The 21,113-nt window shown below is 42.3% G+C and overlaps 2 protein-coding genes and 1 long non-coding RNA gene across 13 annotated transcripts in view; 2 read left to right on the plus strand and 1 right to left on the minus strand.

Moving 5' to 3' along the window:
* The window catches only part of PLEKHH2 (pleckstrin homology, MyTH4 and FERM domain containing H2), a 167,218-nt gene extending 149,417 nt beyond the window's left edge, over positions 1-17,801 (plus strand). For all 10 annotated transcript variants that reach the window (XM_061625395.1, XM_061625389.1, XM_061625386.1 and 7 more), the window contains 7 exons: positions 627-724; positions 2,735-2,876; positions 5,987-6,132; positions 8,238-8,367; positions 10,633-10,719; positions 12,856-12,993; positions 13,990-17,801. In XM_061625395.1, coding sequence (XP_061481379.1) covers positions 627-724; positions 2,735-2,876; positions 5,987-6,132; positions 8,238-8,367; positions 10,633-10,719; positions 12,856-12,993; positions 13,990-14,175 — 927 coding nt within the window. In that variant the 3' untranslated portion in view covers positions 14,176-17,801. The remainder of the gene's footprint in view (positions 1-626; positions 725-2,734; positions 2,877-5,986; positions 6,133-8,237; positions 8,368-10,632; positions 10,720-12,855; positions 12,994-13,989) is intronic.
* Positions 89-19,424, minus strand: LOC133383867 (uncharacterized). The gene is made up of 3 exons (XR_009762422.1): positions 18,264-19,424; positions 8,314-8,478; positions 89-675 (listed from the first exon to the last, which is right to left on the minus strand). It is a non-coding gene; the product is annotated as an uncharacterized LOC133383867 (long non-coding RNA).
* LOC133383866 (uncharacterized) lies at positions 18,543-20,615 on the plus strand. Of its 2 annotated transcripts, none has more exons than XM_061625397.1 (2): positions 18,543-18,950; positions 19,339-20,615. In XM_061625397.1, the coding sequence occupies exon 2, from the start codon at positions 19,401-19,403 to the stop codon at positions 20,412-20,414; it is 1,014 nt and encodes a 337-aa protein (XP_061481381.1). In that variant the 5' UTR covers positions 18,543-18,950; positions 19,339-19,400; the 3' UTR covers positions 20,415-20,615. The 2 variants fall into 2 exon arrangements, with proteins under 2 accessions (XP_061481381.1, XP_061481382.1); XM_061625398.1 differs by having other exon boundaries at positions 18,543-18,699.
* The last annotated feature ends 498 nt before the right edge of the window (positions 20,616-21,113 follow it).

The following is a 21,113-nucleotide window of genomic DNA, read 5'->3' on the forward strand; positions in this document are numbered from 1 at the left end:
AAAACTTTCCTTATTTAAATTTGTTTCATTTTTCTTGACTCACATTGAAGGGAAAACCCAAACAAATGCTGGATGTTTTAGCATATAAGGTAGTTTAATAAAGCTCATTAAAGATAACTATGGGAAGACTGTGGAAACCTGAAAAGTATTTATGTGAATATTTTGGTGGCCTTGTGGTTCATGGTGATGGTGTTAGGACAGCTTCCCATATGATTCTCCACTCTGTTGCTAAACAGGAAGTAGGGAAGTTCCACACCACTGTCCACACCTCCACAGGAGGATACTGTGCTGTCGTCAATACTTTCCATGCAACAGCGCAAATTCTTGGGGTAAGCTCTGCAATAGCTGAGTGGTATAATTGCCATGAAAATATTTTTCAGTTACAGCCAAACCACTCTGATAACAAAATGTTCATAAGTCGCATTGATTTCAGTGACACCTCCAGGCAGATGTTCCTAGGCTAGCTAAACAATCCAACCCTATCCATGTTTACTAATGTCCTACTAAGTTCAGTGGAGTTCACTCCCAAATAGGTTTGCATAGGATTACATCTTAAGACTTTTACCAATTCTGTTGTGGCATATGTTTTGCCATAAATGTGTTCTGCTTCATGATCTTCCTTGTAGATCTGTGACATTATTTCCAGATGGGAACAGGCATCCAAAGAGCAGCAACCTGGAAAATGTGAAGGCACAAGAACAGTGAGACTTACTTACAAAAACAGGTATATAGTACTAATGTATTCCTAGGAATGATCATTCTTTTGGATAAATTTATAGCCTATTTACAGCCAGAGATCAGCTCTCATGATTGTATTCAGTGCCAGAGCTCAGGCAGCCAACGTGTAAATTAATAGTTAAGAAGAGAGTGGATCTAAGCATGTGCCAGTGCCTTTTCCTCACCACTGAGTAACCACTATACATCTGAGGTTAGGGAGCTAAGCAGGCATGAATCTGGCACTTTTCTAACTTTTTTAAAAAAAATTGTATCCCATTCTTCCCAAAGCTAACAGCAAACAACAAAAATCAGCTAAGAACAAAAATCCAGTAAGACCATATACAAAAATTACAATTAAAATTCCAGATTTAAAATATATAATGCCTGAATGTTCCTATCCCCTTCCAAAGGCCTGGACAAATAAAAATGTATTTAAATTCTGCTTGAACAAGACCAGGGAAGGGGACTGTCTGATCTTCCCTAAGAGGGCATTCTAGATGCACGGTGCTGCCATGGAGAATGGCCTGTCATGTTTGCACCATCCTTGACATCCATGGCAGTGGTACTGCAAGAAGGGCCTCTCACTCTCATCGTAAACTGTATGTTATGATATATGGAGGAAGGTACATGAGTCCCTAGTCTAGTTTATATTTATTCTCTCTCTCTCAGCTATTTAAATGTCTGTGTGGCTTTGTCTTTACTACCTATTTTTCCCAGGTCACCTATTACCCAGTGGAGGATGTTTTTCAGATATTCCATTCACTGAGATTTGTATGACTTGCATGCCTTTTAATTTGACTTTCAGGCATACAGTTAGGGTGGCCAGATGCAAAAGATGACAGTGCAACCTGCACCTGGTAAAATTCCCTGTTCTACAAAACTATTAAAGGTGTAGGAGCCCTAACCACTTTTCCATCAGCCACTTTAATGTATGACATTTTAAATCCCTAATAATATTTGAAAAAGAAAGAAATGAAGAAATCATGATGAAATATCTAGAAAACAAGTGGGACCTGCAACAAAATGTTGCAGTGTGGAGTACTCTTGATCAGGATGTCAGCCAGCCATTCCCTCTTCCAAGATACTCAGTTCCATTCCCCTAACTTCCCTGGTTTTCAGTTTTTCTCCCTAATAGACAGTCAGCATTCCATGCCCACTGAGTATGTGCAGTGCTCATTTGGCTGTGTGTGTGTGTTGCGTTTTTTCTTTCTTAATTTTTTTTTGTATTTCTGCAAACCTTGGGGTTCCTCCAATCTTCTGATACTTCCCTTTTGTGCATAGATGGTACCATTGTGGCTATGTAACAGTCAACACTTGGAGATTAAGCTCATAATTAGTATATTAATTCAAATATCAATATTGATATTTTCATTTAAAATATCAATTTTAAAAAAATCTATTAAAATATTTTTGCAGGGGGGGGGATGAATCGGTATTTATAGCAAATAGCAAACATTGATCCCTGACAAAGCTGTACCAGAAGGTTCAACGGAGCAAATTGAACTGGCACTGAAATACAGATCCCATCCCTAGTATCAAGATACTGATGCTTGACCTGGGTTATTGTCAGTATAGAATGTTACTTTCATTAGCCTACAGAAATGGATAGTCTGTTTAAAGGTTAGCTGTTCCTTCAGGTATTTCTACATACCATCACTGGCTATCACATCATCAGTTTTTTTAAAAAATCAGACTTCTGTTACTGGTACTTGAGTAACACAGTTTCAAGCCCTTACTGAAACTGCTTTTGTACTAGTATCTTTTTTACTTATTACTGTGTGGTGTAGTGGTTAAGGTGTTGGACTATGATCTGGGAGACCAGGGTTCGAATCCCCACATAGCCATGAAGCTCACTGGGTGACCTTGGGCCAGTCACTGCCTCTCAGCCTCATGAAAACCCTATTCATAGGGTCACCATAAGTTGGAATCAACTTGAAGGCAGTACATTTACAATTTGGGCATATTCACTGCAATTTTCAATCTGTAAATTTCACTTTGTCACACTTTCCTTTTGCAGACTCTATTTTTCACTTCAAATTCGTGGAGAGACAGAACGGGAAAAGCTGCTGTTAATGTATCAGACAAATGATCAGATTGTAAATGGGCTTTTCCCTGTAAACAAAGAGCTGGCCCTAGAACTGGCAGCACTCCTGGCACAGGTAAATAGTGTTTATGATTGACCAGATTTGTATGTTTAAAAATAACCTCAAAACACCATCTGTTGTGAAGTAGTAGATAAATCTATCACATTTTATCCTGGGACTTCGGAAAGCATACATGGGATTATTCTGTTTTTTCTTCACAATGACCCTATCAGGTAAGCTAGGCCAAAATTGTATGACTGGCCCAAGGTTACGCAATGACTTCCTGATTTAATTGTGTTTGAATCCAAATCTACCCAATCAAACCTCAAAATTCTACTATTCCACTGATTGTCATCTAGCAATCTTTTATTAAATTACGAGTCCTTTTATTAAATATGGGAGGAGGTGGGCAGGTGGCTGCTGGCTGGGCAGGGAACCCTTCAAATTCCTCCTCAGAGAACCCTGCAGGAGAATGAAAAAGGGCTGCCAATTGTTCTTGGGCCCCCTCCTCGGGAACTGGAACAGATACATAGCGTGCTCGCTTGGAAGCGCTGTGACTGGACAGATGTTTAGTTTTGGCAACAGACTTAGCGTGTGGTCTAGGTTGCTTGTGTTTAGCCGACTTGTGGTGCGAAGTAGCTTTACATGAATGTGTTGCCTTTGACGTCTGAGCTGCTACTGGCTGTTGCTGTTGATCCGCCATCAGATATCTCCGATAGGTGGTTTCAGTACACACCCACGGATGGGGGAGAATGTACAGACCCAAAGCTGTAGTGCATGCCCATGGATGGGGGAGAATGCACAGTTCCAAACAGCTTTAGTGCACGCCCACGGATGGGGGAGAATGCACAATTCCAAACAACCTCAGTGCACACCCACGGATGGGGGAGAATGCACAGTTCCAAACAGCCTCAGTGCACACCCACGGATGGGGGAGAATGCACAGTTCCAAACAGCTTTAGTGCACGCCCACGGATGGGGGAGAATGCACAGTTCCAAACAGCCTTAGTGCACACCCACGGATGGGGGAGAATGCACAATGCCAAACAACCTGAGTGCACACCCACGGATGGGGGAGAATGCACAGTTCCAAACAGCTTTAGTGCACGCCCACGGATGGGGGAGAATGCACAGTTCCAAACAGCCTTAGTGCACACCCACGGATGGGGGAGAATGCACAATGCCAAACAACCTCAGTGCACACCCACGGATGGGGGAGAATGCACAATGCCAAACAACCTCAGTGCACGCCCACGGATGGGGGAGAATGCACAGTTCCAAGCAGCCTCAGTGCACGCCCACGGATGGGGGAGAATGCACAATGCCAAACAACCTCAGTGCACACCCACGGATGGGGGAGAATGCACAATTCCAAACAACCTCAGTGCACACCCACGGATGGGGGAGAATGCACAGTTCCAAACAGCTTTAGTGCACGCCCACGGATGGGGGAGAATGCACAGTTCCAAACAGCCTTAGTGCATGCCCACGGATGGGGGAGAATGCACAATTCCAAACAACCTCAGTGCACACCCACGGATGGGGGAGAATGCACAGTTCCAAACAACCTCTGCACGCCCACGGATGGGGGAGAATGCACAGTTCCAAGCAACCTCAGTGCACGCCCACGGATGGGGGAGAATGCATAGTTCCAAACAGCCTTAGTGCAAGCCCACGGATGGGGAAGAATGCACAGTACCAAGCAGCGTCAGTAACGTCCAAGCCACTATAGTGGAAATCCTTGTGCAGGATTCTCTTTACCCTGCAGCACACGCACAGCAACTATACTGAAGGGCCTTTTGCAGAAATTCTTGTTTAAAACAAAAACATGAAGACTAGGTCTAAATATCTCTAAGGGATGAACTGAAAGAGAAAGAGAGGGCAAACAAAAAAGGTGCAGGAAAATTAGCAAAACCAAAATGGCAGTTGGGACAAAGAAGCAGCAATGGCGGTCGCAGAAAGGTACCGGGACCCAAAAAAGAGCCCACCAGGAAAACTGCTGCCGTCTGGAAGCAGAACGGCCTCCACGTGCTCCTTATAGCCGCAGGTGAGTCGAGTAGCGCAGTCGCGGCTTCTTAAAATGGCCGCAGAGCGAGCTGGAGCGAGGGGGGGCAGCAGCCAATGGAAAAACCAAATGCTGCCACTGAGGCTAGATAAAAAAGGAGCCACAGCTCCAGGCACCTAGCCGGGAAACTAAGGCGGGCCGCCGCCAAAACAGGGAACAAGAGAAACGGAGCAGAGCAGCATTGGCGCTGAATAGGAAGCCGCAGCTGCAGGCCCCTGATGGAAAAAAGCCAGCCGCCGCCGCCTGAAGGCAGAGCCGCAGCTGCGGTCTCCCGGCTAAGGGAAGAGCAGCAGCTGGCGCAGTCCCCAACAAAGGGAACCAGGGGGGTAGAGACAAAAACAGGAAACAACCCCCCCAAAAATACCAAACAAAATTAAAAAGCAGTAAAGGAATGGAATGAACAATCAGTCCCACACACTTCCAAACAATGACAGAGTGAAGGGAATGGGAGGAAACAACCACACTGAACTCCACACACTCCTTTACACAAAATACAAACACAGAAAACTTAGCTACATGCTATCGCTATTCTGTCCAACCGCCTCAGATGAAGGCAAGAATGAACTGGAGAGTGGGAAGGGCCTGAGGCCCCTAGTCTTGACTTCAGAACATTCTTGCCTTCAGACAATAGGTGGAGCTATGATATCCCGCTTTATGGCAGTCTACCTGTGAAAATCACCCTTCAGGTGAGACCAATGGTCCATTTTATTTTACTATAGCCCATTGTAGCCAAAAAGACTGGCAATAGCCATGGTTCATAAATACACTATTGATTTTTGACTGTGGAAAACCTGGAGTCTGTGCTGGCAGAGGATGATGGAAGCTATAGTCTCAGAAATGTGGAGATGGTTACCAGATTAGCAAAGGCCGTGTTAAACTTTTTGATACAATACTTTTTGCATGTGCTGAATTAATCCTTATACTTCAGCTACTAAAAATGGAATAGTTCACAGATTCTTGAAGTGATAGCTTATTGTGATTATATTTACTGAATAAATATATGATTTGATTGAGAAATATTTGAGAATTACTTCATGTTAGACTGTAAGTACTGAAATATATTGAAGTAAGGAAATAGTTCTGTAACAGCTATCTTTCTATTTCCTTTCCTATCCACTAGGTGGAGATTGGGGACTTTGAACGACCTTTCTCCACTCCAACAGGGCAAGTCACTTCCCATTCAAAATCTAATCAAACATTAAAACAAGCTGTGGAAAAATTTTACCCCAAAAGATATAGGGAAGGCTATTCAGAAGAACAATTGAGGTATGCTGCTACATGCTTTACTCCCCCCCTTTTTTTTCCTTTTAAACAAGGCACAAATACTGATATGGTAACAATTAGATTCTGGATGCAGCTATTAACCCAAATGTATTATTACAACAATCTGATGCTTCACTAGAAGCGTTTAATGTCTTTTTGTAACAGGAGGATTTTTCATACATACACATACAAAGAAACTGAATGGACAAAGTGTAGTTCTTAGCATTTTTCATGTTTAGTGCAATTATTTGATTTACTTTATTGTCTTAATCGTAAACCAGCGTGAGATCTCTGGATGAAGGGCAGTATAAAAACATTCAAAATAAATGATGCTGTTATGTGTTCAAAACATACCGCAGAGGATGATCTGCCCTAGCCTCATGATCTCCAAGCACTTTTCCCAGCCACATACCCATGGCCTGATTATATAGAAATTGTATCCTACCACAACAACAGAGGGGGTTACCCTTTCTTGGCTGCGGTAGCAAGATATTTTTCTGGACCCACCCTGCAGGCCAACATTGACAGGTGGGTGGGGCAATACACCTGTCAATCACAATATCACTATGATATGATTGACAGGTTTCAAAATCCCTTGTGCTTGCAAAACCTGCTCCGGGCCCCTCCTTTTAAGCTCTGCAATCAGCACTCCAAAGGCTCCCAACAACCAGTTGGTAGACAAGCACTTTGGGAATTGCACAAAGCAGGCTTTGGGAAAGCCTTGCCCTTATGTATATGACATCAGGAGGGTAGGTGTGGTTTGCCCAAAATGGCCTGGTGGGCCAAATGGGGAAGCCTGGCAGACCAAGATTGGCCCATGTGCCAGAGGTTCCCCACCCCTACACTACAGCACTCCTTGCCAAAACAAAAGTGGAAATTTTATTTATTTAACAAAATAAATAAAATACTGCTTGATTGTAAAAGTCTCTAAGTGGTTTACAAAAAACATTAAAATTAATGATAAACCAGTTAAAAACAAGTAATTGATTTTTTTACGCTGTAAGGCAGTCACGCAAGTAAACTGATCCTAAGCTATTAAGGGTTTTCTATACCAATAGTAATACCTTGAACACGACCTGGTAACAAATTGGCAATCAGTGCAGATCTCTGAGTGAAGGTGTTATATGCTGACAGGATCTCATTCCCATCAGTAATGTTGCACTAACTGCAGTTCCCAGGTCAAGCACAAGGGAAGCCCCATATAGAGTTCATTGCAGTAATCCAGTCTTGAACTCAACAATGCCTGAACTACTGCGGTCAGGCTGTCCTGGTCCACAAACCCTGGTGGTTGTTAACAATCCAATTCCTTTTTCGTCTGATATCTTTTCATTTTTCCAATTTCTGGGGTTTTTTTGTTTTTGTTTTGCTTTGCAGAGAATTGATATTATAATCGCTATTTATTCACAAATCTCCACTGGTATCGATCTTTGTTCTGAACTCTAATGATTGCCTGTTTACATTCCTTTTCAAGTGCACCGCAGAGCAGACAGATTAAGGCAGATGTCTTCCCCCCTGCTGCTTACAATCAACGCCTCATTCCCCCCTGCTGTTTTCTGTCTGTCACTTATAATGAACACTTCATTGACATCAGTGAAAGAGAATACACATTTGAAAAGGTCACAGAGAAAGTAGATCAATAAAAGTATCACTCACACTATCAGTGATTTCAAAGCAATTAAAAAAAAAAGAATCGGGGGGGGAAGAAGAAGAAGAATGAATTGGAAACTAGGCACAGGGAGTTCCACAAAGATAATATCAGAAATAATAATTAATCTGATGGCAAATCTGATTATTGCAGAAACGGAGCTCATTGCTAGTCTGAACCCAAACTGGAACGGATCTAAATAATAAATTTCACTGAAACTTAAAACTACATCAGCAGACTTACAGTAAGCATTGTTCTCAGGTGGTCTGTTTTCTTATTCCATTTCATAAGAGACAAGTTATACTTCATAGGATGAGATACAAACTTGAACTGCTTATGAAAGAGAGATGATAAATAGTTATAAAATGTTACATTTTGTTTTGATATGCTCTCTGGATTCTTTACACACACGCCCCTGCCATGACTTTCTGCTGTTAAATATCCTTATGTTTAATGTCAATAGACAGCTTTACCAGCGATTTTCGACAAAATGGATGGCTCTCCGTGGTCACAGTGCTACAGATTGCATGCGCATTTACCTTGCTGTTGCTCGAAAGTGGCCTTTCTTTGGTGCCAAATTATTTGCAGCAAAAGTAAGACTTTCTCACTTTTCTTTTTCTTCATTTTATTTTGATCAATCATGCTCACAGCATGATTGCTGCGCAACTGATGTATCCTTAGTTCTTAACCTTAATGTCTTCTTTCTGTGGAAAGTGGGTAACATCTCTGAATTAGGGAAATGAAAGAAATTAGATTGAACATATCACTTCCTCACAAAAATGTAAGGTTGGTGTTGTCCTGCCTGAACTTGAAGAACTCAGACACAGCTGTGGTTTCTTCTTGCATTGTAGTAAGAGACAGTTTTAATTCAGCGCGCTTCATGAATCTACATACAGCTTACTTAGAACTCAGCATTTCTCTAAGACCAACTAGGCACAATCTGATGGCACTAAGACGTTGACTCAGCAACTACTCCCCCCCCCTTGGCTTAAGGCTGGGTGGGAAACCTACTTGCGTGTGCCAACTGTCACTGTTGGGAGCGCATGCGCAGGCAAAGACTACACCCCAACTGTGTCTGTTGAATCTCCTGCTGCATTCACCTCCTGGCACAAGGCGAAGGAGGAGCCTCCGTTACTGTCCTGACTTCCCCCTCTGAGGGAGGAGGACTGCCTGCTGGCAACATGGGCACAGGGAGAGGGGAAGCTTTAGGCTGGGAAACAACGGGCTAGTCAGGTTGACTCTCCACAGGGTTATCTGGAGCTGCTGGGGTTGAACTGTCAAAGTCCAGAGTTGGGGGCGCCTTCTGAGTCCCACTCCCCAGTCGGCCCTTCACCAGCTTGAACATCTCATTCTAAGTCCTCCTCCGCTTCATTCTCGTCAGTCCACCCCCCTCCAGTAGGGCTCACGACAGGTGTAGCTTAACTACACTAGTACTGTGGACTGAAGAATGCTGAGGAAAGCAAGAAACACTTTGACTTTATTATTTATTTTTGGAATTTATATCCGCCGTTCAAATAAATTCCCATGGTGGCCCATTTTAGAACCTATTTCTTAATAAGAGCCTTAGGACAGGCGCACAAGTGTAGCCAACAGCTTTTTGAAGAGGAAAAGCTGCATCCAAAGGGTGTGATCAGGAGCTGAAGAGTGGTGGGTGAAGTGGAAAGGAGGTGCTTAATGATTACTCCCAGTGGCTTCATACAGATATTAAATAGCACTGGGGATAAAACAGTACTCTGTGGCGCTCTATAGCATAATTGCCAGGGGCTGAAAAGCACTCTGCCAATACTACTGTCGACTCAGTCCCATAGGTAGGACTGGAACCACAGTAACATGGTGCTCCTAATTCCCATTCCACAGAGACAGTCTAAGAGGATACTGTGTTCAATGATATCGAAAGCCACAAAGAGATCAAGAAGCAGGAGCAAGGTCACACTTCCCTAGTCCTGCTGTCTGCAAAGATAATCCATCAGGGCAACCGAGGACAACTCAGTCCCATGGCCAGGCCTGAATCCAGATTGGAATGGATCTAAGTAATCCATGTCATTCAAGAATGATTGCAGCTGCCTCACCACTACTCTCTCCACCACCTTCCCCAAGAAGGGATATTTACAATTGGTCGATAGTTATTACAATCCAAGGAGTCCAAGCCAGTTTCTCTAGGACTTTCTCTTTCAAGGTAGCAGGGATCACCCCTTCACATGATGAAGCATTAACCACACTCTGGACCCAACTAGTCAAGCCCCCTCTGCTAGATTTAAAAAGCCAGGAGTGACAGGGGTCACTTCACCACAAAGGAAGATTACCATTTTCTATACTCCCACTAAATAAAGTATCTTTTCAGCTTTACCAGTGTACCATTGAATGAACAGGAAAACACCTGTTGATAGCAACAAAAATAAAAAATAGGTGCAGATCCCTGATTGACTGCATCGCACAACTGCCATTATGTCTATTAAACATATTTTAGTTACATCACTAAACCATTGGAAAGGAAATTTGAGCTGGAACTTAGAAAGTCAGGAACCCTCTGAAAATCAGATAATGCCTTGAAAGTGTTTTACATCTGAACATAATGAAATACTACATGCAAACAGAATTGTATAATGCAAACATGTAAACTGTTGCCTCCCTGGGCTCCTACTGGTAGGAAGGGCAGGATATAAATCAATCAAATAAATAAATAAATAATGATGTTATTTTTCTCAGTTGTCTCAGGAACTTCCAAAATACCTATATTGCTTGCTTTAATCAGTTCTCTCTTTCTTGTTTCCGATTGTCTGCTACCTTACATATTAAAAACATTTCAAATTTTATTCAGTTTAATAATTGCTGCTAACTTTAGTATATCTTCTTTCTAGCCTGTGATAATATCAGCACTGGAGAGTACTTTGGTATGGCTTGCTGTTTATGAAGATGGCATAAACATTCTTGAATACAGCTCTATGGTAAGGAAAAAATAGTTTAAATGTTGTGTAAAGAAAGGGATAATACAAAATCAATTAGCTATGTTAATCTATACAGTCTCTCTCCAGTAACCTTTAACAAACTTGAGCAATTGATTTCATGTGTCTTGTACACTTAGCTGCTTAGTCTATTGGTTCAGATCAGGTGTGGAGAACCTCCAGATGTTGCTGAACTACAACTCCCATCATCCTGACAATTGGTTATGCTTGTTGAGGCTGATTGGAGTTGTAGTTCATTAATTTTACTTGCTTATTTATAATCCACACTTGCATAAGGATTTATTAAGGCACGCTACAACATAAAATAATAAAATCAGTAAAAACAGCCATATAAACATTAAAAACATCAATAAATACAGACTGGTTAAAAAGAGAACATTCAAATTGCAAAGGCCTGCCTAAACAGCACTACAGTAGGGCCCCACTTATACGGCGGGTTAGGGACCAGGCCCCCGCCGTAAAGCAGAAATCACCGTAAAGCAGAACCCCATTGATTATAATCGGGCACTTCGCACAAAAATGCCGCAAAATTGCAAAAACGGCTTTAAAATGGGGAATTTCCCGCCGCTGCATTAGCGGAACGCCGGAATGCGAAGCACCGGTAAGTGGGGCCCTACTGTATAGAGAAAGCCCTTCCATGTACCACCACCCCTTGAACATCCAAAGGTAGAAGCACCTTTATGTCTATGGTGCCTCTCAGATATGGAATGTCCTCCTGAAGCTCACTGTGTGACCTTGGGCCAGTCACTGCCTCTCAGTCTCAGAGGAAGGCAATGGTAAACCACCACTGAATACCGCTTACCATGAAAACCCTATTCGTAGGGCCGCCATAAGTCAGGATTGACTTGAAGGCAGTCCATTTCCATTTTCCATTCCCTTAGGAGGTGTGTCTGGCACCTTGATTATTATTATTATTATTACCTATTATTATTATTGTTGTTGTTGTTGTTGTACTTTTTTGTTGGTTAACCAAGATATACTTCTTCACCCAAGCTTTTCAGAGCAGATGAGTTATTTTAGATCAGGTTGTGTGAGCGGACACACTTGTTCACTGTAGCAATCTTTGTGTTTTAATTGCGGTTTTAAGTGATGTTTTAACTTTATTTAATGTTTTCTTGAACATAATGCACCCCACCTGGGACACAGCAGTGAAGGGTAGGTAGCAAATTTAAACAAACAAACAAGATGTAGGCCAGAGTCATCAGTCTTTAGGGGCTCATTTGGAGACCACAGAAACTCTTATTGGCACCACTCACCCTCACAACCATGCACTTATTACAAATTCATGTACATATCCTCCCCCCCAAATTAGCCTTTTAAAAAGGTTTTAGCTGGGGAGGAAATGTTAAATTAGCTGCAGTCACCAGGAATATCATACCACCCTCCTACTCCTGCAACAATTAGGCTTGAAAAAGCCTTATATCTGAACTAACAGAAGGTTTTTCTGAAGCCTTAACTGCAGTGGAGCAATTTTGATTATGGGTTAGCTTTCCTTTCCCTAACTGACCCTGTCCCCCATTGCAGTTAGGGTTGAAAAAATAGAAGGCATCTTTCAAGCCTGATTGCTGCACGGGGAGAGGCTTGTTTTGGGTGGGTGGTGGTGGTCATAGTTGAGGAGACTACCCTTCTAGCTGTGACCCTCTTCCCACCCCCCACCCCAAAATTGCTCCCACACCGCAGTTAGCCTTGAAAGAAGTCTACTATTGGGTCTTAGCGTCTTTCAGGCCAAATCGCAATGTAGAAGGGAGCACCAAGAATGGGCTTGATGGGCACATTGGCAGCCTTTGCTGTAGACATAGTATGCAGTATGTCTACCACAAAATTATTCATTGAAACATATATGATATTGGTCACATAATAAAAAGATTTAGGCTGCAATCCTGTGCACACTTAGCTAACAGTAAGCTCATTGAACATGGCAGGACTTGCTTCTGAGTAGAAATGCATAGGATTGCACTTTAATTCCTGACTTGCCTAAATATGGTGTCATATATTAGAACTTTTTTTAGAAATAGTTCTTAGGTAACTACAAAATCTGACAAATGTGTTGAAGAAATCATGTTTAAATTACATTTTGCCCTTTTTTCTGCTTGAATTTTTTGTCTTCTGTTTTTCAAGAGGTTAATAGTGACATATTTATACAAAAATCTAATGACCTTTGGAGGCTTTCAAGATGACTTTATGCTGGTGGTTAACAATGTGTACACACAAGAAAAGCCAACTGAAAAGTTGTTGTTTGCTATGGACAAACCAAAGGTTAGTATGTTAACTTAAATGATTTTTGTCATCTTGCATATGCATCAGCTTCAGTTTCAAACATCGTATAGCATATAAGATTTTGCAGCACGCATAAAAGCACAATATGCAATAGTTTTGTTACTTTTCACCCTTAGAAGAGGTTTGTAGGTGGAAGGATCTTCTTCTTCGTAAGGGCCTACTTTGGCCAGGAAGAAGACCCACCTACTAACCTTTTCTATGAAGGGGGGGGAAAGCTGCCTTCCGTTTCCCTATTTTTAGTGGGTGGTGAGTTTGTGTGTGTGAGAAAGAGAGAGAAAGATTTTCCAACTGTTTTTTAAAGCTCTGCTCTTCTTGGTTTTATTATTGATATTGTGTATATTTCTTGATTTGTAAGCTTCTTTTAGTTCCTGTTCATATAAAGATGTGATAGAAATAAAGACAAATACAAACAGCAATACTTGAACAGAGTTTGGATCCCAGTCTAATTTTCATGTTAGATGCTTTCATCGGAAAGCTGTTAAATTGTGTAGCCATTAGCCATGCCTCCCTTGGTGGTGGAACACAGAGCTGGGCCTCCGATGATGGATATGATTGACAGACAGGTTCAGGAAGGAGGAGACAAGCCTTCCAAGATATACAGGTCACAAGCTATTAAGGGCTTTATATTTAAAACACACCTTGAATTGAGCCTGGTGTGCAAATAATAAATTAACAGGAAGAACAAAAAATGTTGAAACTTTTGTGCTTGGGATTGTGCTTGCTAGCACAATAGGAACTGCATTTACTGATTTTTGTAAGATGCACTGGGAGCCTGTTGTGCCTAAAGAGCAGAGTTACAAGTGCTTTAAATAAATCAGTACCACTGAATTTGGTGGGACTTCCAATTAAATATGTGTAAGTTCAGCCTCTCAATATGCTGTAGGTCATAGCCCTGTTTGCTGAGACGTAAGCATTTAAGATGTGCAGATGGTCTACATCTCTAATTCCTATTAACAGCATGTTTATTTGTTTCAGATTCTTGAGATTACTCTGCTGATTGCCAGTTATATTAACAATTTCCATCAGCAAAAGGGAGCTGCTCACCACCTTTCTGCTGCAGCAACGCTGTCTTCACAGGCTGAAAGACAAAAAACTAAAGACGTAGGATGTCATCCATTTTTGTTGAAAAACAGACCAACCAAAGGACCTACTTTGTTATGAAAATATCATATACCTGTGAAAAGGCATACTAGCTGCATGTTTGTGTATGTTGGGTGGCTACATTAGAAAAAGAAATAGTCTAATTTCACTTAAATGAAATACTAGCGGTACCTCCAATGAGCCATTTCTGCTGTCAAGTGACCTCCTTTTTCTGAATGACTCCTGGGGCACCCAAAGTACCAGGAAAACCAAACATATGGATATGTTCTCTGTATGCACCTGTCTGGCTAGGCAGAAGAAACACTGTGAATCTGGTAAATAAGTAATTAGTAGTAAAAGATATAATGCATTGGATGCCAATAGTTTCAAACATACCCTCCCCATTCTCCACTTCCTTTGTTATCCTTTTTAGCTTTCCTAACTTGTTCCTGGAATGAGAACATCTAAAGAAAACTTTTAATTAAGCTGTGTCAGTTTTGCAATGAGTCAGATAGCAAATCAGATTGTTGGAGAATTTCACAACACTGAATTTTGGTGGTCCTCAGGAACCCTGGAGGAAGTACGCTAAACACCGCTACCCAGCACTGTCTCCATGCAGGTGTAGGATTGGCAATAATGTGTACTAGGTGTCCCCTGGCTCTTTAGAAATCTTACATGAGGCCTTGTGTTCTGCTGATCAGGCTAACTTGTATTAAGCTATTAACCATTCTAGGATCCCTAGGGCTCCTACTACATACGCTAACATGCTAAGCCTTATGTCCCATATCTATCTAATGGCAAAAAATATATACCTATCTAGTAGCAAACTGGAAAAAATATAAAACCCTGCAAGATGACAACAGCTCTGTTTGGGGGCAAAATTGCCGCAATCAAAGCATTCCAGGAAGACATTCAATATCCCATTAAATTTGTGCAAGGCATGTATGTATATGACATTTGCTCTTGAGGTAGCTATTTTTACGCTCTTTACTTGCCTGGGATCTTATAGTGAAGGGCAGGTAAAAAAATCAGAATAATAATAATAATAACGTTGTTGGATCTCTGCTACCCAATTGTGAGTTTCAGAGGGAGCAGGATTTCCAATTTGCTAGTTACCAATGAAGGTAGCATGTTGAATCTAAACAATGTGCTTTAGGACCAGGATGTAACCAAGTACAAAGTGGACAAAGGAGAATTCATAGACTCTGCTTGGTGCAAGGCTGATTCTTTGATATTGTTTCAAAAATGCATAGTTAACTCCAGTACATGTGACTAAAAGCAGATTCTACACTCCCCACATCAGCTGAAAGTCATTGAATAATAAGTAATCAACTGTCATATCTGGTGATCAGGAGTGTAGTTGTCCAGGGTTTCAGGGGGGGTCTTAGACCGCTTACTTTTTTGGGAGCACCGTCCCAATGTCTCCAGCATCCTACAAGCCAATCAGCATGAACAGGGAGTATATTAGCCAGTGAGAGGAGCCTTCTAACATGCTTCCTTATCCTTTCATGCTGATTGGAGTGCAAGGAGGTGAGTCAGCCACTGAGAAGACTCTTCGTAGTAGCTAACACTTTACCCTTTTATGCTGATTGACTCCTAGGGATGTCTCCATGGATCCCATTCTCAACCCAGCAGCAAAACGGGGGGAGGGGTGTGCCTGTGACTATAATGAAGGGACCCTGCATTTCTGAATTTGTAGCTACACTACTGCTGGTGATGTTCTTTCATGCATGAATCAGGACTAGGTGACATATAACTTGTCTTAACTGCCTTATTGAAAACTTACTGAGTGTTTAAAGTCCTGATAAAATTTAACTTTATCCCCAAATAGATCTCCCTCTAACTTTTCCATTAACTCTCTTTACTTTGTGCATCTAGTCTCTTAGATTGGAAGCAAGGGTTCAGCTTCTGATTTATGTACAGTTCCCGTAGTCACTGTAAAATACAAATATTGTGTTCAAGCTGATGGAAGGTGTTAAGATTATTATACACATGCAAATTATAACTTGATGCTGCAGTCATTAAGTGATGGTATGTGTATGTGAATTCAACCTTTCATTTAAACAAAAGACAAATCTCTCTGGCCAGGTTGGAGTATTTAGGTTAAAATAGAAAAGTTATAATCACCAGTGGTTTAAATCACTAATTTATATTGTCAGGTGTAATCTACAGATCTATCAATTTTCCGCTAATACTAGTTATCAAAGTCTCTCACTCCCCTCCACTTATAAACATGATGTTTTTATTAAATTTAATATGAGGCCTCTGCCTTTTAATGAGCCAGAGGAGAAGTTTACACATATGGATAGGAGCAAATAATGTAGGTTAATTAACTGTAAAAAAAAAAAACACCAGAGCCAGACCTAGCAACTGTACCTCTGTAGGTAGTCTACTACCATCCTGTAATTGCAGATCCAGGCTGTTATCCTATACACACAACAATTGAGTAGATATGCATAGGTTTGCAGTGTTAACCCACTTAAATCATTTGTTTGCTAGTGTTGTAAATAATAAGCTAAAGGAGATTCTCAGATGTACAGTGAAGGAGGTACTTCTGAGATGGTGATAACCTGCATGTGGAGATTTTACCAGCACATGTTGAGCCACTTGTGCAAAATAACCCCCACTGTTAAAAACTTCAGTTACCATATTAGAAGAAACAATACATAACTTTACAACTAACACTTTTTGTAGTTTTGCATGCAAGGACTGTTTGAAGTTAAAATGAGGTAGATCTCTCCATATGCAGGCTTTTCCACCTCTGAAATAAGTATGTAGATGCCAGGGAAAGTTTGAGAAATGTTTTTAATTTAACTGTTTAGTAACTGCAAACAACGAGGTACAACCTAAGTTGCTAAAGCAGTAGAAAGGTTAGATCAGCATCTTCAGGCGTAGCTGCTCATTGCTGGCAGGCCTGTGTATAATTCTTTTAATGCTGGAAAATGAAAATATAGAGAAATATTTAATTTTAAAATATCTGTATGTATTCAAGGTTTGCAGCATACATAAAAAAATCTGCATTAGTCATCGTGTTTGCTGCTTGTCTCAATGTATGTTCATAGTGATTCCTTAGTACAACTTTTAGACTGCAAAACAGGATGTAAGATTTCATTTACAGTAGTTTTAAATTAAGAGTAAGCTGAGATCAATCACTCTGATCCAGCAAAGGGGATCTAAATGCATAAGCAGGCTTCTGTGTGTGTATCACTTACTGAATTAGGAATCACTAATGTCAGCTGGGTGCACAGTACAGTCAATCATCTACACGATGTGCCTATCCCTACTGCATTGATTTCAGTGGGATATGCACACATCCCCATCTACATTCTCATGGAATTAGTCTCACATACACAACATTTTTCACAAGTAACTAGAGTTGGTTTGAGGGATCTTTAACAGCAATGTTACAGGAAAACCATTTATGTAAAGATATTAAATTGTATGGGTCCACGTTTGTAATCCACAAATGGTGGGCTCCTACTGGGAGAAATGGCGGGATATAAACCTAATAAATAATAATAATGAATTGCTGAAAAATAACTGCGTTTGTTGAATTACGTTTAGTAAAGAAATACTTTAATAGAACTGGTACTAAAAAAATAATTATAGGACATTAATTTATGTGTAATATTTGTATTTATTTTTTATATTTAGTTGCTTTTTTGTATAAGGTATTTGTATATGACTGTAAACCACCTAACAAATAAAGGCATTATCAAAGAAGTCTGTAATGTTTTATCATATAAAATTCAGTTAATTTGAAGATACCTCAGACTTTAGTCTCAGTATTTTGTACCCAATACACATGGGTGGATTGTTCTTAAACTCTACCTTTCCTCCTGCTATAAAGTCAGCTAATCTTTAGTCAGACACCAAAACAGCAGCATAGAAGCATCATGCAACTGAGTCAACTCTAACTGCATGATCCTATCCATATCTTCTCGGAAGAAAGGCTCATTGTGTTCAATAGGGGTTAAATTCTCCATATAGTTTGGTGCAGAATTTTACCTGATGCTTATAAAACGCAACTTATTTTAAAAATCATGACAGTGTACAATGAAATCACTAAAACCCTGGAAAAACACAAAATAAAAGGGCAACCAGAAAAAAAACCAGGTCCGACAAGCCTGCGAGGGTGAGCGGGTGTCACTTCTCAGATGACCACTTACCCTAGTTAAATGTTTTCAACTCGAATAGGAAAAAAAAGTTCAGCCACAATAAAGCAGAGGTAAATATCCGAATACAGTATGTGCAAAATTTAAGAAGTCTTAAAATTGAGAACTTTTCCGTACATAAAGTCTGGATTTCTGATCTGGGCTACAAGTAACAAAGCACTTTTCACTTCGCACACACCTACACACGGACAAGTTTGCGCATATCGATCTTGAAAATGCCATTCCGCCCCGAACGTCGCAGCAGTTGCCAAAGAACTACAAGTCCCATGATGCTCCAAGGCGTTTCTATGGAGACCGGGAGTCGACCAAGGCCTAAGCACCACGGCGTCGTTTTGCAGGCCGTGGGAAGCAATGTCTGGGGCCCGGTAAAGAGCGGGGGTGGGGGTGTTGATGCGGTGGGATTCACCCACGATTGTTCCCGCCTTTGCTGGTACGCTCGGCTGCTTGGTGTTGAATGGGAGCGATTTCCATCAGGAAGGAAGGAGAATATTCCTGCAGGAATATTCGCTCGGCCAAACTTGCTTCCCCCACCAAGTTCTTAGCTTTGATTCAGTCAGCTTCCCAGTTTGTGATTGGAAGGGTCGGTTCCAAATTATAGGGGTCCCTTAGCAATTTTCCTTGAGGACGAGGACATTCTTCTGACCCTTTAGTCGCTAATGGGCTCCGGCTCCGGCTTTTCAGGTGGGATTCAAACTCTTGCCAGCAAATTCAGATTACGGGATTAAATTCAGGTTGCACAATTAGAGTTAATTGGGAAGGACTGTGCAATAAACCCACTAACCCAAAAGAATGGATGGGGAAATGCACTGGGAAGTGTGAGATAATGCTTTCTTCAGAGGGAAACATACTCAGTGTTTTCCCCGCAAACGAATCGGGATGAATCCTCAATAAGCAGGTCATATGGAAGCGCCCAAAGAGAGAGAGACCAAGACCACACATGTTGCCTGCCAAATCTGCCATTTCCTTTTCCGTGTCGGCAGTGGAGGATTGGGTCCATTTTTTTGCAACTGGGTAGTAAAAGATTTTGTTAGCTGTGTACTGTAGTTCAGATTTCATTTTACCTCTGCAGCGCTCAGGGAGGAGAGAAACTGCCAATGTAGCCGCCGCCGCCCGTGTGGTACCTAGTCAATCATGAAGAAGGCAGACAATCTCGCAAAGATATTCCGGCTTAGTCAACTGAGGAGAAGCAGACACCGGCGTGAGGGAAGTTTGGCAGCAGCGCTGGCCCAAAGCATGGCCCTGGCGATCATCGGCACGGCGGGTGCCTACCCCAGCTGGGTGCTGGTACAAAACGCAGAGACACAGATTGTGTTGGGGGCGGCTTGGGCAATAATCCAAAATGACCCAGCTCCCGGCACGCCACTGCTGGGCCCGACGGGGGGCCAGCTCATGCTGGCCATCGCGTTCTGCTGTCTCTTCAGCGTGCCGGCTGGCTCGCTGGCTTTGACGCTGGATTTCTTCGGACGGCGGCGGTACCGATCACTGACCCCGCTGATGCACGGCCTCACCGCTGTGCTGATCGCCTGTACCGCGGCGCTTGGCTCTTGCCTCTTAGCACTGGTCCGTGGACGGATCCGGGCGGATCCGGAACTGAGCGACTTATCTACAAGCCCCGGGCAGAGCCTTTTCCTGGCCTTCCTGGCCTGCACCTTGGCGTCCACCGCTACCGGCTTTAGCTGTGTGTCCCCGGCCCGAGTAGAGCCAGCGCGCTCCTCCTGGGATTTAGGGAGACCTGGCGCACCACGATACTTCCACAGCTCCGTTTCGTCCGAAGGCTCCTCGGTGGGTTCCGACCTATTGCACAGCAAATTTCTCTCCTCTCTGCACTTGGACACCAGCTCAACGGTGGGTGGGCACTCCGGAAAAACGCAATGGTATAACTACATGACCCAGAACCAGTTTCCACCCATCTTTCTGGAGGAGCTGAAGTCTGACACCGAGAGCTCGCTGGAGGATCATTCCTTATTGCGAAGGCAGCAGCAGCAACAATCAGAGAACAGGCACAGTTTAGGGGAGCAGCAGCAGAACTCTCAACAGGAAACGCCCTTTTCAGGGGCACGAGATTCCCCACTGGAGGTACACACGGAGTCAGAAGTGTGGAGTTCAGACAGCCTATTTTTGGGGCAAAGCACCTCAACAGTCTGAAACCATAACCACCACACTACATACAGCCACAAAGGGAGAATGAAGGACAGGGGAAAACCCTAAAAGTCAACAAACCCAACTACCAAACTGTCCATGTCTTGGTTTACTGACAGTTCTTATTGTATTCTTCTTGTTCACCGCCCAGAGAGCTAATGCTAGTGGGGCGGTATAAAAATTTAACAAAATAAATAAATAATAAATAAGTGGGCAGTTGGTGTTTTCCTGACTTCTCTTGCTGGCTTTGGATACTGTAAATCTGGAAATGAATTTACAGTTGTTCTGTGTGATTTTATTGTATTTGTTGTACACCGCCCAGAGAGCTATGCTAGTGGGGCGGTATAAAAATTCAATAAATAAATAAATGCAAGGAGCATCCCCCCACATCCTCTTGCTCCTCTGGCTGGTGCAGTGCTGGCCATAGGATCCAGCAAAACTCACCAACCCTACTTGCCCTTCCCGGAGAAAGATGCCTGGCGAGCAAGCAGAGGCCCAGTCTTCTTTGACGTGCCTCCCAAAGAGGGCAAGCGAGCTGCACTACCCAGAAATAAAGACGTGGTGTAGTGGTTGAGCCGTTAAGGTGCTGGACTACAACCTGGGAGACCAGGGTTTGAATCCCCACATAACCTTGAAGTTCACTAGGTGATCTTGGGCCAGTCACTGCCTCTCAGCCTCATGAAAACCCTATTCATAGGGTCTCCA

The sequence above is a fragment of the Rhineura floridana genome, chromosome 4 (genome assembly GCF_030035675.1).
Source record: "Rhineura floridana isolate rRhiFlo1 chromosome 4, rRhiFlo1.hap2, whole genome shotgun sequence".
Classification (NCBI taxonomy): Eukaryota; Metazoa; Chordata; class Lepidosauria; order Squamata; family Rhineuridae; genus Rhineura; species Rhineura floridana.